Raw genomic sequence first — 16,810 nt, forward strand, 5'->3', positions numbered from 1 at the left:
CACACACACATACATACACTCCAATGTCCAGATGCCCTACTAGCAGTAAGGAGCTGGGAGCCATAAAGCATCTGACTGTGGTCCCTGGGAAACATATTGGCAACTCTTCATGATAGAAACGGTGTTACCACTTTTATATCTTGTGAGGATGTGACAAGAATCTCTTTCAAACTGTCTAGATCACTGGAAAGAACAGAATGTAAAAGTGGTGTTTCAAATCCACCTAATTGTTTGTTACATCGATGGCACACAAGACAAAAGTGTTTAATTCAAAGGCTTGAATTGCAAAAAGGGAAATTCCGGGTACAAATTTCTAACGGTTAAGAGTACCAGAGGAGAGTACCAGAACACGTTGCTAGGGAGCCTGGGGAGCGTCCTGCGCTGAGGGTCTTTAAGAACAAGGTGAATAAGTGTCAGGACTGATGTAGATAGGGTTGATACTGCCTTGGGGGAAGGGGTGCATTAGTTAACTCCTTGAGAGTCTCTTGAGATAACGTCACCCTATGTCATTTCCAAAGCTTTGCAAGTTTAGTGGATTGAGGAAGTGATGAACTAATCATTTAGGTGAAAAGACTCTGACAGGATGATATATCTACTAAACTAAGTTTTTGCTGGATTATATTTTGTTCCCTGCCATTTTCATCTCTAGCAGATGAGGTGCGAAATTGCTTCAGTAGAAGGACGCAGCACATAACAGCATCAGACAGCACTAAGAACAGAACTAAGACCGTCAAACTCCATAATCACGCCAAGCTCATCACTACTTCTGGATGTGCAGGTAATTTCTTTATGGCATATTTGGTAGGAAACTGTGGAAGTCAAGAGATCTGGTCAGAGGTGGCTTCCTAATCCCTCAAAGGTTTTAGATATTTCTACCAACATCACCAACACTGCTTTTGCACCTTTGTACTTTTATCTGTCAGAGGAGAAATGGGCTAAATCCACAAACAATTAACCTATGTTTCAAAAGGATAAGCTAATTTGGCCCAAATTTGCTAAACTATTCTTATAATATATGATGTCTGTATGGACAGAAATAGCATGTGATACAAATGCCAAGTAGCCAGGTTTATATCAGAATGACTGAAAAAGAGAAACACCCAATGAGCGTGCATTTTCCATTCAAGTAATGCAAGTCTAAGTTGAATTTAAATCACTGTAACTCACCAAGGAGCCTGCATATAAGTGAGGGCAGAATTTGACACTGATATAATAGAATTCTGCCTGTGTTCTACCTCTTAGTAATCCATTCTAAATCTATTTGTCATACATGTCTTCCAGCTTTATAAGCTTAAAGGAATTTTTAGTACTTCCTCCATTCTCCCCAAAGAAAAAAAGGATGCAAAGGAATTAATGACTTAAGATTTAATGCCCAACTTTAATTGCCAAGACAGGGCAATTATATTATAATTCATTAAAATAAAATCCATTCACCACACATATCCACGCCCTAGGCTCTTTATGTTTCAGACACGTCACATAAATTTACACCACTCAATGGAAAATAAATGCTACTACTAATTTTTATTAAAATACTAGTTAATTCACAGCTACCATAATTGAAATACAAGAGAAAACATTGTTATTAGCTCCCTACTACATACCATACAAAGATTTTAATGAATTTTTTTATTTAGTTAGCATGCTGAAAATTAATTTCTCAAACTAAGAGTTCTTATCATTGAGGAAATTGCCTACATATAAGAATGGCCTCTCATAATTATTCAGTGCCTTAAAAAAAGCATGCTTGCGAATACTTCAGACTTCAAAAATTTCTTTTTGAAAAATCTTACTGTGCCGATGTACCGGACAAACACACGGAGAGAGATACTAAAACAGAATTTCATGTAGACATCCCACAAATTAATATAAATGTTCTCATAAGAAAAACCCTTGCTCCAAACATACCTTTTTGGCCTCTCCAACCCACAGAAAGCAATATTTCCATCTTGTATTACCTTGCTCCAGCAACCTCCTGAAACCCCATCCCTTATTTCACTGAATACTAACTAGCAGTGAGATAAAAACTTCATTTCTGAAGGTCTAGAGAGTCTGGATTCAGTATTTTAATTCAAAACAATAATTTTTAATTTAAAAGCTGCACAGAGATCACAGAGTTCCAGTTCTTTCAGAAAAGCAAGCAAAAGACTCTTTCCTCTTTGCTAGATTGACAAAACAGAGAGCATACTAATGGACTGGTAAAGATCAGCTATGCCAAAGGACCGTCACACAGAAAATCCATTATTAAACTATCTGATTCTTTCTCAAAGTGTTAAACATCATCTACTGCATACTTCATTTTTACTTCTCTCAGGTCTGTCTTCCTCATCCCTTTCCAACTCAAAAGAAACCAGTAAAAGTGACACTATCATAAATTTTCAGCTCCTGCAGCCTTTACCCTGACACTTTTTTTCCTGCTGACTGGTTGGTGCTTTGCCATATTCTTAGCTGGGCAATCTTCAATACTCTTATTTTGGGTTTGCATGGCAAGATTTGGGCAGTGAGGGAGCTACAGAGGTGGCTTTTGTGAGACACTGCCAGAAGGTTCAAGCCAGTTCCAAGACGTACAGTGGAGGAGATATCTGGGGGGAAGGTCTTCTTTCAGCCTGGAGAAAAGGCTGAGAGGGGATGTTATCGATGAGGTCATGGAATTATCTACAACAATAACCTGCTGGAACAGGGTCCTCATAAATTTAACAACCATTGTGCTTTTAACTTCTACTTCTCTGGGGAATTTGGGATCACAGTGTCTAGGAGAGGTCCCCGTATGCATCTCGCCTTCCTGGACAGGATCTGTGCAATGTCTGGTTCCATCTAACTTTAGCCTTCTAAAAGTTACCTAGTCTTCGCTAGACCTCGAAGTGGCTTACAGTACACTACCTAATCTGAAACACTTATTTCAGTGTCAGCTACAAAGACAAAACGGACAAGTATCTCAGGCTAGGCACTTGGCTTTTGGATAACTATGCAGGTAACATGAAGTTAAGCAACTATGTTCTGTTTAAAAGTGCAGCCTGCGAAAAGGAATTTGTTTGTTGTATCGTTATAAAAGCAGCATATGTAGCTCTCAAGTGCATTCCTCCTTTTGGGCTCAGGCTCTCTGCTCACACTAGATGGGTGGCCTCTCCCTCCTCTTCATCTCATTTTGAAAAATAGAGTACCTGACTGATACGAACAAACCTATTTCCAAATCGTATCAACTGCTCCATCTGTCAAAAAGTTCATCTTCAATGCAATTTCAAAAGCCAAGATACCCACAGTAGTGTTTGCAATAGTTCCATACATCAAGCACGCTACACACGAACGCACCACATGATGCTAACAGGGAAGACGGCTTCCTATACAAAGTCAACAGAGAGCAAAGTAATAGAAACTGAAAGAAGATAAAATGTTTTGTAGGTAGTGGAGCACCAGCTGATAGCAATCTCTCTCTCAAGCCACAGTATACTTAATTTATTAATAGGCATTGGGAAAAAGTTATTGGCACAGTCTTCTGTAGGAAAATATACTAGAAGTGCCACTGTATGCAAAAGCATCTCAGAAAGAGAACCATAAAGAAAATGAAAAATGTTTGTCTAAATATCAAGTCACGTTTCTTGCAATAGAATAATGATGAAGCCAGAAGCAAAGTTAAACAATTAGGAGTGAGAATAACTAAGCATAGCCTATACCCAGCACACAGCAATGGCCCATTTAGGAGTTCTATTGAAGAAGTATCTAAAGATGAAAAATAACTCATGACCTTTATGATCTAAACTATCAAGACCAATATATTTATGTTTCTGATACCAAGATATATCATCCATGTTAAGATCCTGCTGGTATTTTTCAAATAGATATGTAGTTTTCATGGCTTTACTTGAACAAGGCTTTTCACGGTTTTATTTAGATATTTCAGATGGTTTGACCTGTGTAAAAGCTCTCCCAGGAATGGAACCCACTTATATTACAGATTTGATTCTACTGTCTTGCCCTGAGGTTAATGTGAACATGATAGTTCCAGATTTTGGGGCAGTACTTCATCTGCATGCATCCCTCTTGTACAGCTAAAGAGGCACTGCAAGGATGCACATACATAAGACAACAATGGTGCTTACTAATCTCCCCTAAATAAAACAGATCAAATCCTCAAGCAGAGATTTCAAGAAGGAGAGTGGAAATCAAATTCTGGTCTTCAGATATAGCTTTCCTGTCCTGGCATGTTAAGGACAATGTACATAAAGTTGACAAGACCTTTAAAGAAAACTGTTGAGCAAAACCTGACAAGATAAAGACGCACATGGCAAGGTCCATTCATAACATCGCAACCAGAGGACACAGATAGAGAGAAGACAGAACATGATTAAATGACTAAACAATGCTTATCAAACTGATTTTAGTTTTCAACATATATGCTTAGGGAACTTTTTAGTGCAGAACACCATCGGAATACATCTGAAAACTTTTTTTATTCATCTTGCTGTGTACTGCTTAGCACCATTTTGTAGTTTAAAATAACTTTCCAAATGACCAAGGACTGCAAAGCTAGAATGCAAGCAATCAGATTAGAGCAGAAGTAGTATTATTTTATGCAAACATGTTTAATCTGAAGCAATATGGAGATTTAATTCCTAAATACACATGCATTGTCATGTTTTATCTAATGAATTGAGGGAGAACAGTTAACTGGTTTTCATCCAAATCTTTACCCTTTGGGTTAGATCCTGACCTTTATTCCTGCCAGGACAAAAACCCCACTAATATCCAAGTATCCACGGGAAGTCCTCCTGACTCTATATTAGAAAGTAAGTGAGACAGGGAGAAGCAGGCAGAGAAAATGAGTTGCCTTTCGCCAATCCCTGTTTACATTCATGGAGGCTCACCAGCCCATGACAACCATGGTTAGTAACTACCTTGAAGTTTATGCACGTTAGGCCCATCAAATAAGAACCTCTATTTTTTCAGGTGGTGCCAAAATGTCTGTCTAGAATACTGATTCATTTATTTCTCCTTCTTTACTTTGACTGGAAATCTATTTAAGAAATACCTTCTTCAGCACTTCTTCTGTGCTTTCACTGAAATTAGCTGGTTTCCATTAATCGAAATACAATCAGAGAATCACAGTGCTAAAATGGCAATTCTGGGAAGGATGCCGATACCACTCCCTTTCTCCATAGCTGAATCAGCTATCAATGTGCCATTAGCTGCAAGACATTTGTGTAACATGTTTCAGAATACCTCCGAAGACAGAGTCTCCACATCCTTTTTAAAATATCTCTTCCAATGCTAAGTATTACTGTCATCATAAAGGGTAAAATTAATCTTCTTTGCTGCAATGTAAATGTATTACTCTTTTTTGTATCCACAATGGATAGAGAACAATTCCTCCACTTTGCAGTTAATTTTAGGTATTTGAAAATAGGATTTGTGGGTTGTTTTGGGTATTTCTTGTTGTTGTTTTGTTTGTTTTCTCACTACAGGAGGTGCTCCTGTCCTTCTATCTTCTTCACAGAACATATTTTCTGCAATTCTGATCATATCTGTTACTTTTCTCTGGGTACTTTCCAGTTGATTCACACTATTCTAGAAGCCTGTTACTCAAATCTGGACAACATATCCCAGCCAAGGTCTTACTGGCACTGATGAGAGCTGAAGGATTACTCATAGTTACACATGCCAGTACAACATTTGCCTTTTTTGCAACAGAATGACATTGTTGACTCATGTTCTATTTGTAATCCATTGTAATCCCCTACCCTTCTTCTCAAAATTCATTACCATCAGATTGTTTTTCATCCTGTTTTTTGCAGATGATTATTCTTACCTAAGAACTTTTGCATCTGCCCAGACTGAACTTTATCCTTCCTTTTCAGACCGCTTCTTAAATTTCTTAAGGTGACTGTGAATTTTATTGCTGTGCTACACTTAATAAGCACACTAATTTTGACATCTACCATTTAATGAAAACGGTGAATAATGCTGGACCCAAAACAGATCACAGAGGAGCCTGATTCAATTTATCCTTCCAGACTCACACTGAACCATTAAGAACTACTACCAAAATGTAGTTTTTCAGCTGATTTTGTATACCTCTGGTAATTATTTATTTTAGACAATATATCTTTAACTTGCTTATAAGACAGTAACATAAGCCAGTGTCAAAAGCCTTATTAAAGTCAAGGTATGTGATACTGCAAGCTTATCCCCGAGTCTCAAGGCTGGTAAATGTCAGAGAAGAAAATTAGCTTAGTTTGACATCCATATCAACTTTGTTCATCCCCTTATCTTCTGATGCTAACAAATGTTTGCTTTAATATTTATTTCAGTACTTTTTTTTTTTTTAGGATTTCAGGCTCAACTCATGGAATATAATTCCCTATAATTTCCCAGTCTTCTACAATTTCATAAATTTTCAAAGATAACTTTTTGTATCTTTAAAGTTATTTCAGCCAATTCACTAAAACCTTAGATCAAGTCCCGCTGATTTGCAACATCTAATTTGCTCAAACCTGTTCTTCCCCTAATCCAGAATTTTACAAGATATTACTTACAACAGTCACCTGGTCACAGCTGACCTTTCAAGTGAAAGCCAAAGCAAAGACAGGTTACGATGCTGTGGCCTTCTCAGCTATGCCTTTAGATAAGGATCTCCACTGAGCAGTGAGGCATCACTTCTCTTCATTTTTCTCTTCCCTCTAATACACTTGTGAAAAATTGTTATTCTTAAATCCTTTTTCAAACATCTCATTTTGTACTTGGCTTTCTGAGTTTGGGGCTCCTGTAAGAGTTCAGCCTAGCTGCACTTTCTTTACCTAACTTCTTGCGACTGAAGTCACTAAGAGCCTTGTCATTAACCAAGCTCTTGGCTTTTGGATAATCTGTGTTTGTACCCTTTACATTGAGGAAATGACAATTATCCTAATTTTTCTTCCTCTAATTTCTGCTTTACCAATTCTCAGCTTACTGAAATCTGATTTTGAAATAACTTGTCTTTATTTTGACATTCTTCTCTTCCTAAAAATTCTGCATTATATCTTTTCATGGTCATTGTCACTCTGCCTTTTACTTTCATTCTCCATAGGAGTTCCTGTTTTTCAATTAGAATCAAATGGCAGTTACTGATCAGCTATTAACTCACAGGCATATAAACATGTTTAAATACCATACAAATTACTCTCCTGACTGGCTAGTGATTTAAAACGCACTCTGACACGCAGTATAAATCTACTGCTATGCCATCCAATCTTTAAGTCAAATAATATTTCAAAGCTGGAGACTTTGCCCCTGATTGGTTTGGCCTTGTTAAGTAAGAATATAAACCGAAGCAGCTTGTTTGAATAATACACTGGGGTCTCTCTTACAGCAAATAAGGAGGCAGCTTTCCAGGCATGTATTTTCCACACACACTTCAATTGTAGAGGTTTAGGTAGGTTTCCCAAAATGAACTCCTATATACTGATGTGAAACGAAGGGAAGGAGAACCCTGCTCACTAAGTCATGTCAATGGGAGGAAAGTTGGGCCATATGATATTCCCAAAAATGTATTTACTTCAATAGGAGCTGGATGAACATGGGGAGGCATGAATTTCCCTTTAAAAATCATGTCTGCTCCACAGTCAATGAAGTAAGAGATATTAAAAGAAAGCCAGCACCATTATTGACAAAAGCAACAGGTGCTCCCTAAGTGCTAATAAAATTCTAGACAAGCAACTTATCGATCATTGTCGCAGTTCAAAGCACATCAGCCATAATACAGTCACAGACAGGGACCCCAACACTGTCACTTCTGATGCCATATTTAATGAGAAAATTGGTTGCTTACAAGCTTATAAGGAATTCAATGTTATGCTTCTAGCACATGAAGAGAGGCACGTGCATCTGCCTGGAGGATATAAGCAGCCATATGTGCTTGAAATGCATTTGATGGAAGACAGTATATTTCATGTGCTGCATCTCAGCTATTGTTTGCTGTTGATTCAGTTACCATGTTTTAAAATTGTACTGATTTACTGAAGATTTACAAACATAATTCATGTGCAGTTGTCCTATGAATAAGCCTCTAAAACTAATTCAACTACAGTCAAAAAATAAATTGCAAAATATGTTATTCAATTGAAATCTGCCATCTGAAGCACAGTAATAGAAAACATTTATTATAAAACTAACATATATTTGTGGCTAGAGATGTCTACAGTACTAAACAACTCTCTGAAAGGAATTTATTCAGGCTTTTCTGAAAGAACATCTTAACTGGGCTAACAGAAAATTACATGTTAAAAAATAATTGCAGGTTCTATGATGTTCACCCTGCATCACAGGCTTCCCATTATCATACTTTTTGTTTCAGGCAAACTTTATTCTGCACAGCTGCAGGAAGCCATTTCTCAATCTGGATTTGCCAGTTAAGACACTGGAAGGACATAGGTACAATTCAGTGCAAAAGGAGAGGAAGCGTGAATACCAATATATCCATCTCTAGATATAAAGTTCTAAATTTGACAAGTTCACTTCCATGGGGCTGCTGGACTGTGAAAGTCACAGGCTATGCTATGCTGGAGGCCACAATCCACACAAAAGCAATGTTTCCTCTTCAAAAGTGAGGGTATTTTGCCAGTTCAGACTTTTGTTAGTGCTCAAGGGGAATTCTTTGAAATGATAGAGAGTTCGTGTCTGTAATTAATAATGACAGCCGAGTCTACACGAGCATGTTCTGACATTAGAGTCAGTCACTGGTAGGTCAGATTCAGGCAGATGAAGATTTTCACACAGTACAGTGGAAGAGGGATTTTGGAATTTTGGAATTTTTTTTATTTGCCCACCCCCCGCCAGATAATGAAAGCGCAGAGAAGTAATATCCCTGTCTAGATTTCCCAGCTACTGGGGAAGAGAACTGGGAATAAAGACAGCGAAAATAAAGACAAAGGCTGGAAGACAAGGGGGAAAGTTCAGACTACATATAATCAGGAGCTTCTTTTCCTAAGAGGTCCAGCAGCTGGGAACACTCAGGATTGTTGTCACCAGCAAAGGTCACAGATTTGGGAAAAAGCTCAGTGCTGCAACAGAATCAAGGTTTTCCCCTCTTACTGTGTCCTTCTACAGCCTTGTTGCAAATAATAACGGAATATATATGTATATAATAATGGAAGCTCATTTTTTGGATTCAGAGCTTAGGTACCTGCAATACAAAGTGCATCCCATTACTTCCACAGTTCCTATGTTCTGGGTAACGATGCTTTAAAAAAAGTCACATGGCAAGCAAATTAGACACCACCCCAAACTGTTTCTAGCAAACTTAAATGTAACCAAATGTACTTTTATTTGTGCATCTTATCAGAAAAATCAGTAACATCTATTTGTCTGCAGAAAAACTTACTACAGCTACTGAGAGGTGGCTTTTAGCAGAAATTTTCAATAACAAATTAATTTTTTTAACATGTTTCACTTATAATAATACATAAAGTCTTAATGAGTTAATTTAATGGCAAGTCTGAACAGGTGCAGAATACCAGACGCATTTAATTACCATACCAAAATCTCTGACTTGAGAACATTATGCTAAACTTTCTCCCTGATTCCCTCTTTTCTTTCTCCAATGTAGATGGAGAAGACTAGAAAAGTATGTCAAGTTTGCTGTCAAGCTCCTTAAGAACTCTCAAATGACCTTGTCAGAAAAAACCCCCACAGCTCTTTGATTCATATTTTAAAATCCTGACTAACCTGCTCCTTCGACTTTTCTGCTTTCTGGCTTTTGCAACTCCGACAGAAGTGAGTTCAATATTAATGACCAGCAATCATTTTCAGGCTAGATGCTCTCCTGCCTTCTGCAGTCCGAACGCCTTGTTATCTTGGCTCAGTTGGCAAGATGCTCACCTTTGTATTGGTTTCTCCTGGGTTCAACCTGAATAAAAAGCTGGGCTTGTAGCTAGGCTAAAAATAAATTCCGATCACTCAAGTACCCTTCGAGACACAGATGAACCATTCAAGTTGACTTCCCTGGAAAACGCATGTTAGGCAAAGATTCCTCATGTGACTCTCTAGGGGTTTATTTCAGTGAAAGTCGTGCATGCCTTTTTGCAAAATAGGGTATATTTCTTCTCTTCAGACATACATGAGGATATTTCTCTCTGCATTGCAAGTGGAAAGGAGACAGCTTGATTGTACTGCTATTGTTTTTAAATACACAATTAAATAATTCAATCTGCTGAATAAAGCTAGCTTTAATTTAGAAAATAATATAGATGTGGTTGGACCCAGCAGACTCTTCTTCAAAAGATGCAAATGACATACAAGCCTAGAAGCAGAACTGATTTTCAAAACCTCTGACTACTGCTGTTTTTTAGAACTGTTAAACATACTGAATCCTCCAGCTGCCTTTGTGAGATGACTTCTGGCAGGTAGCAGCCACCTTCAGCTACTTCAAACCCCTGCCCTCCCACGGCGCTTCAACAATCTGGCTTCCATATAAGACTACACGATTAGAATATGCAAACATGATTTTAAATTTAGAATTTAGAAGTAGATTTTAAGCATTAAAAAAAACGTAGACCTGTCCCAAAGAGTGGGTATGCATAATATTTAGTTTTAGTTTAGTGATGCTAGACTCAGATTTCACGTATAACCCAGGCAGAGAGGCAGCTGCCTGTTTTCATTGACCCACTGGAGAAGTTTCTTCTCTCCAGTCACTGTAGGTAGAACCTTGGTGTTGTGAGGTTAAAATTCACTTTGGGGATATCTCTCAAAATAACAATTGTGTGGTGAGAGCCCCGAGCTGGTACTGAGTTCACATAAGCAAGCTAGGGCTCCTTACTGCAGGATCTGCACAGGCTCTTTGGATACAGGAACCCCAAAGATTTAAAAATAAAAGGTTTTGTATCTCCAAAATCATACAAGAGCATAAGGGGCATTTGAACGCCCCCAAACCAAAAGGAACAACATGGAAAAAAATATCAGGGCAGGGAGGATGGATAAGTAAAGACTAAAGACAGATTACATAATTTTCTGGCAGCTTGCACAGCATAAAAGGTCCAGGACTAATTCTGAGTATTCTTTTTCTTCTGCATGGAAAATGACAGAAATTAAACCCATGGTGGAAAACACCTGGAAGAGAGGAAGAAAGTGTTCCTTCCTTCCTTCCTTCGTCTCAGCACTTCCTATTTAAATGGCACTCTCTATAAATATAGGTATAGGCATATATAAGTGTGTAAATATATATCTATAAACTGAAGATAAGTCTCGTCTCTGATTCACAAAGCACAAAGCAGCAACATGATGTAACTTCTTTCCATTTTTTGGGTGACAACAACATGTTATATGTAACTAAACTAAGAAACAGCTTTCTAAGGTAATTTTTTTTGTGTAAGAAATCTCTTGAGAAGGGTATGAACAGCTATTTTAACATTCTAGTCGGTAAAATTTACCACAGCCAAGAGTAATGACCTCTTTGTCAAAAAGAATGACCTATTGGCCAAACAGAATCCATGAGTAAGACTTACGTGAGACAAAAGCAGCGCAGAGATCTGTGTGCAAGGCAGCACATCAGGCTCAGGCTGCATCGCCCAGTTCTGCATTCTGCCTTCAGACAACAGACTGTTCCTAGTCTAGGAGAAAATTTATACTGAAACGATTCTTTTCTTTGTAAAGAGACAGGAATGTTGAACAGATGTACGAGTGTTTGTATCGCTTCAAGGTATTCACGTGTGATTTTAGATTCTCTAAAACGACTTGTGGGTTTGCCCAGAGTCAAACATCTCAGTAACACAACGAACAAGACCGTTTTAGAGCATGCTAGTTCAAAATCTTTTTGCAATATTTTGCCAGGATTTACCTTTTCGTTTTTCCTCTTGGGAATACAGAGGGTCACGAGGCCTCTGAAAGTGGTAGGAGAATAAGTTCCATTTGACGTCAAGAGGATTTGTAATCCTAAATTCCTCAAACGCCTTAGAAAATCTCTCTGTGGATATACGCCTTGACACAAACATCACTGCTCCCTTTCCTTTGACACTGAAGTTCCATTTCCATAAAGACAGAGAATCTATACTCCAGTTCTAACGTGATATTCCTGGGAGCTACCTACAGATAATACAAGGAACGTGTTTGGCAATGAAATATAGAAATAGATGTAAAGTGAAAGTTTTAAAAGCACCTTCAGAGACTTCCAATGGGTATTTTCTTCCTAAACACTTCAGCAATTTTGAAGATTCAAATCTCTGATCAGCAAAGCTGCTCCCTTTTATGACTCTCCTTTGTAAAATAAATGGCTGCCAAAGCTCAAATTGAAAGCAAATAAAGAAACCATTGTGGTTTCAGCTCCTCCACTGGCCTGGCATTTATCCAGTTACCCCTTTATTCATTTGTTCATGCCTTTCCTTCTCCTTCTTAACTGATTCACTCATTTGTAGTATGATTCGCATATATAATTTCATAATATTTGATTTCTAGAGGCATAAAAATATTCTTCTATAACATGACTTTTTTTTAAGCAGTTATTAAAAATTAGTAACTAACTAAATTATTGGGCATCTCCTGCAACTATGCAATAGTGATATTATCTACTATTTTTTAACCATCATCCACTGGTTACATCCAAGTGACACCAGAGATAAATTGAAGAAGGCCATGTAATTTCCAATTACTTGTTTCCCTCTGTGTGCCACATTGTGACTGTTTCACCATGAACTCTTTCTTAAAAAACAAACAAACCCAAACCAAAACAAATAAAACAAACAAACAAACAAACCCCACACAAAACAAAAAGCTATCTGCCTGCTCAATAATTTGTAAGCCGTTTACTTGCGGGAATACCTTTTCTGAATGTTAAATCACAACAATTATAGATCAAAATCATCACATTCTGAAGGGCAATGGAAGTCTCACACTCTACTGGAATGCCACGTAACTTTGAACGCAGGATCCAAAACAGAGGAGGACTGTGCAATGGATCTACATAACTGAAATTTATTTTCATTCTAGTTACATGTATACAATCATTCCTTTCTAAGTGACTTCAGGATAACATCTTTTAAAATCCCTACAAATTTCAGAGACAAATGTCATTTACAGAATCTGTATCTGAATCAGCAGCATATACCTAATAAAAACTTATCTTGAAAATCAGCCCTGAAATTCAAACATTGCACCTGGCTTCAAAGAATTGGCCCCTTGAGTGTTAGGAAATGCAGTCATTTACCTTTAGGAAATTTGTTTAGCAAAGGTTTTTAACATGAAAGAAAATGCGCATGAAGATACCCATTTTAAATTGCACGTTAGACCAAGATTCATGGTTACAGAGAACCTTTCTAAGCATTTATCATCATGTAGATTAAAACACACAGCTGAAAAATACAACGATGAGCCAAACCCTTATATATAAACCACCTCATGATGTGACTAAACCAGGAATGAGATCAAAGTATGAATATAACTCTTGACTAACGTATGGGACAGAGGAAGAAAGGCATAACGTGTTTGCAGATATCACAAAATAGCAGAATACAACCACAAAATGCATACTAACTTTACCTTGATCAAAAGGCTTGTTTGGATTCCAGTTTCTGAAATAATCATCCTAAATGGGGAGGAAAAAAAAAAAGGAAACTCAGGAAAAATAAATCATTTTTTTTTTCACCACAATTTTACGTAACTAAACTACTAATGAATCAGCTCATATTTTGATCCTAACACATTTAGCACACATCATATAAAAGTATCCACAGGTTGTGTCCTAAAGAGTAACAAATGCAGGTTAGAAAGTAAAGAATAAAAAAATTCATTGGATTCAGCACCTCAACTTTTTCTTCCAGATTATTTTTCAAAGTATGCTGTCATTAAATGTTTTCTGATAACTCTATATTATTTCTTGTCAGGCTACAACTTTTGATAACATAACAACAAAGATAAGAGCATATGGTTTGAATAACATATTATAACTTGATCCACACCATTGTGGTGTGGTGAAAGGTCAGCAAAGTAAACCCTAAAATACTTATATTCATTTAAACACATATCAATCACACCATTGTGAATTTACAGAAATACAGCAATAATATTGTAAACATTATACTTAAAGTTCAAAAACATCCAGGAGCACCTGCAGTGAATACTTTTGTCACTGTTCCCACTATTAAATTTTAAAAATCATCTTAAATCTATTATTAAAGCTATTATTGTGCTTAAAGCTTAAAGCTATTATTGTGCTGTGAGTCTTGTGGTTCTGGTTTACGAAGTCTGATTGGACTTTAAAATGGAGAAGGTAGGAACTGTTCGAGCACCTGGCCAAAGGATTACATGTTGCAAACGAGTCTTTCTGCAGAAAGAACAGAAAACTCTTCTGTGTGTCGGATCAACTGGTATCCCATGTACTGAGCAAATATTTATCCAAAGGCAAAGTTTCCCCCACTTCAGAGTGCCATCAGCCTTAGTCCTGAAGAACTGAGATTCAAGATTAACCGTTATATTTAGTCTCAGCATATCCTGTATATCTCACTTGTGTCTTCTTTGAGAGGACGTGATAACAACAGAATAATGTATTTGAAGAGAGGAAGCATGGAAGGTTTCTAGAATACTGTGACATTTTTCCTGCATATTAATCTTTATTTTCTTTTTCAGATATCTGGTATTCTATATTCATTTCTTGAGGGCTGCCACTGAAGAAATATCTTTATCATATTGCCCAGAATGACACCTAGATTTCTTTTTCCTGCCAGGAGGGAAAACCAATCGGTGTGAATGAGACTCCTAAATTATTTCTTTCATAGGGCTTTTTTTTTTACCATTTATCTCCAGTACACTGAATTTCACATGCTCTCATCATATCCAGTCCCACTAACCTGGAACATTTTAGAGACCTGGAAACCAGCATGTCTTCCTTTCTGGGTTCAGAACAGCCTATGGGGCTGGTACAGGAGGAGTGGGGACCAGGAGATGTCCCTTGGGCAGTGTGATCCTTTCGGAAGGCTGTGGCCAGCAGGAGAAGCAAGAGGTACCAACACATCATGGAGATCTGGGCTGCTGTCCTGCTCCTCTCTGCCTGCACCGGGGACAGGCAAGGCCGGGCAAACGCTCCCCAGAATGAAGGGGCTGGATGTAATTCTGCAAGACTATCCAGAGGAAATGTATTTTCTTTCTCCAAGTATATTCCTGCTCAGTGTCTATGCTGACTTCATGGACAGTGACAATGTTCCACAATAACAACAAAGATTATTATTCATAATTTATTTCAGATACATCGTAAGTATCTGTACTTTTTCTTCAGAAGGATGGGGTTTGGCACCAGAAATAGAACCACAGACTCGCCTTTGAATTCCACAGCTTTGTTAATGCAACCCCCCCCCCCCTCATTGTTGTAAAACAGTTTGTAATTGATTATGATGTACTGCTAAATTCACAGAATCACAGAATCACAGAATGTTAGGGATTGGAAGGGACCTCAAAAGATCATCTAGTCCAATCCCCCTGCCAGAGCAGGAAAACTTAGGTGAGGTTACACAGGAAGGCGTCCAGGCGGGTTTTGAATGTCTCCAGAGAAGGAGAATCCACAACCCCCCTGGGCAGCCTGTTCCAGTGTTCTGTCACCCTCACTGAGAAGAAGTTTCTTCTCACATTTAAGTGGAACCTCTTGTGTTCCAGCTTGAACCCATTACCCCTTGTCTTACTGTTGGTTGTCACCGAGAAGAGCCTAGCTCCATCCTCGTGACACCCACCCTTTATATATTTATAAACATTAATGAGGTCACCCCTCAGTCTCCTCTTCTCCAAGCTAAAGAGACCCAGCTCCCTCAGCCTTTCCTCATAAGGGAGATGCTCCACTCCCTTAATCATCTTTGTGGCCCTGCGCTGGACTCTCTCCAGAAGTTCCCTGTCCTTCTTGAACTGAGGGGCCCAGAACTGGACACAATATTCCAGATGAGGTCTCACCAGGGCAGAGTAGAGGGGAAGGAGAACCTCTCTCGACCTACTAACCACCCCCCTTCTAATACACCCCAGGATGCCATTGGCCTTCTTGGCCACAAGGGCACAGTGCTGGCTCATGGTCATCCTGCTGTCCACCAGGACCCCCAGGTCTCTTTCCCCTACACTGCTCTCTAATAGGTCATTCCCCAACCTATACTGGAACCTGGGGTTGTTCCTGCCCAGATGCAAGACTCTACATTTCCCCTTGTTATATTTCATTAAATTTTTCCCCGCCCAACTCTCTAGCCTGTCCAGATCTCGCTGGATGGCAGCACAGCCCTCTGGCGTGTCAGCCACTCCTCCCAGCTTGGTGTCATCAGCAAACTTGCTGATGGTACACTCAATTCCCTCATCCAAGTCATTGATGAATATATTGAACAGTATTGGTCCCAGAACTGACCCTTGAGGCACTCCACTAGATACAGGCCTCCAACCAGACTCCGCCCCATTGATCACAACTCTCTGGCTTCTCTCCTTCAGCCAGTTTGCAGTCCACCTCACTACCCGATCATCCAGTCCACACTTCCTCAGTTTTGCTGTGAGGATGCTGTGGGAGACGGTGTCAAATGCTTTGCTGAAGTCAAGGTAGACCACATCCACTGCTCTGCCATCGTCAATCCACCTTGTTACGTCTTCATAAAAGGCTATGAGGTTGGTCAAACACGACTTCCCCTTGGTGAAGCCATGCTGACTGTCCCTGATGACCCTCTTATCCTTGATATGTCTTAAGATGGCACCAAGGATAAGGTGTTCCATCACTTTCCCAGGGATGGAGGTGAGGCTGACCGGTCTATAGTTGCCCGGGTCCTCCTTCTTGCCCTTTTTGAAGACCGGAGTGACATTTGCTTTCCTCCAGTCCTCAGGCACCTCTCCCGTTTCCCAA

General features: G+C 38.8%; 1 protein-coding gene across 2 annotated transcripts in view; it reads right to left on the bottom strand.

The window, feature by feature from the left end:
- The window catches only part of SPOCK1 (SPARC (osteonectin), cwcv and kazal like domains proteoglycan 1), a 291,932-nt gene that overhangs the window by 182,076 nt on the left and 93,046 nt on the right, over positions 1 to 16,810 (bottom strand). For both annotated transcript variants that reach the window (XM_065644273.1, XM_065644271.1), the window contains exon 3: positions 13,498 to 13,543. In XM_065644273.1, the coding sequence (XP_065500345.1) occupies positions 13,498 to 13,543 (46 nt within the window). The remainder of the gene's footprint in view (positions 1 to 13,497; positions 13,544 to 16,810) is intronic.

The sequence above is a fragment of the Caloenas nicobarica genome, chromosome 13 (genome assembly GCF_036013445.1).
Source record: "Caloenas nicobarica isolate bCalNic1 chromosome 13, bCalNic1.hap1, whole genome shotgun sequence".
NCBI lineage: Eukaryota > Metazoa > Chordata > Aves > Columbiformes > Columbidae > Caloenas > Caloenas nicobarica.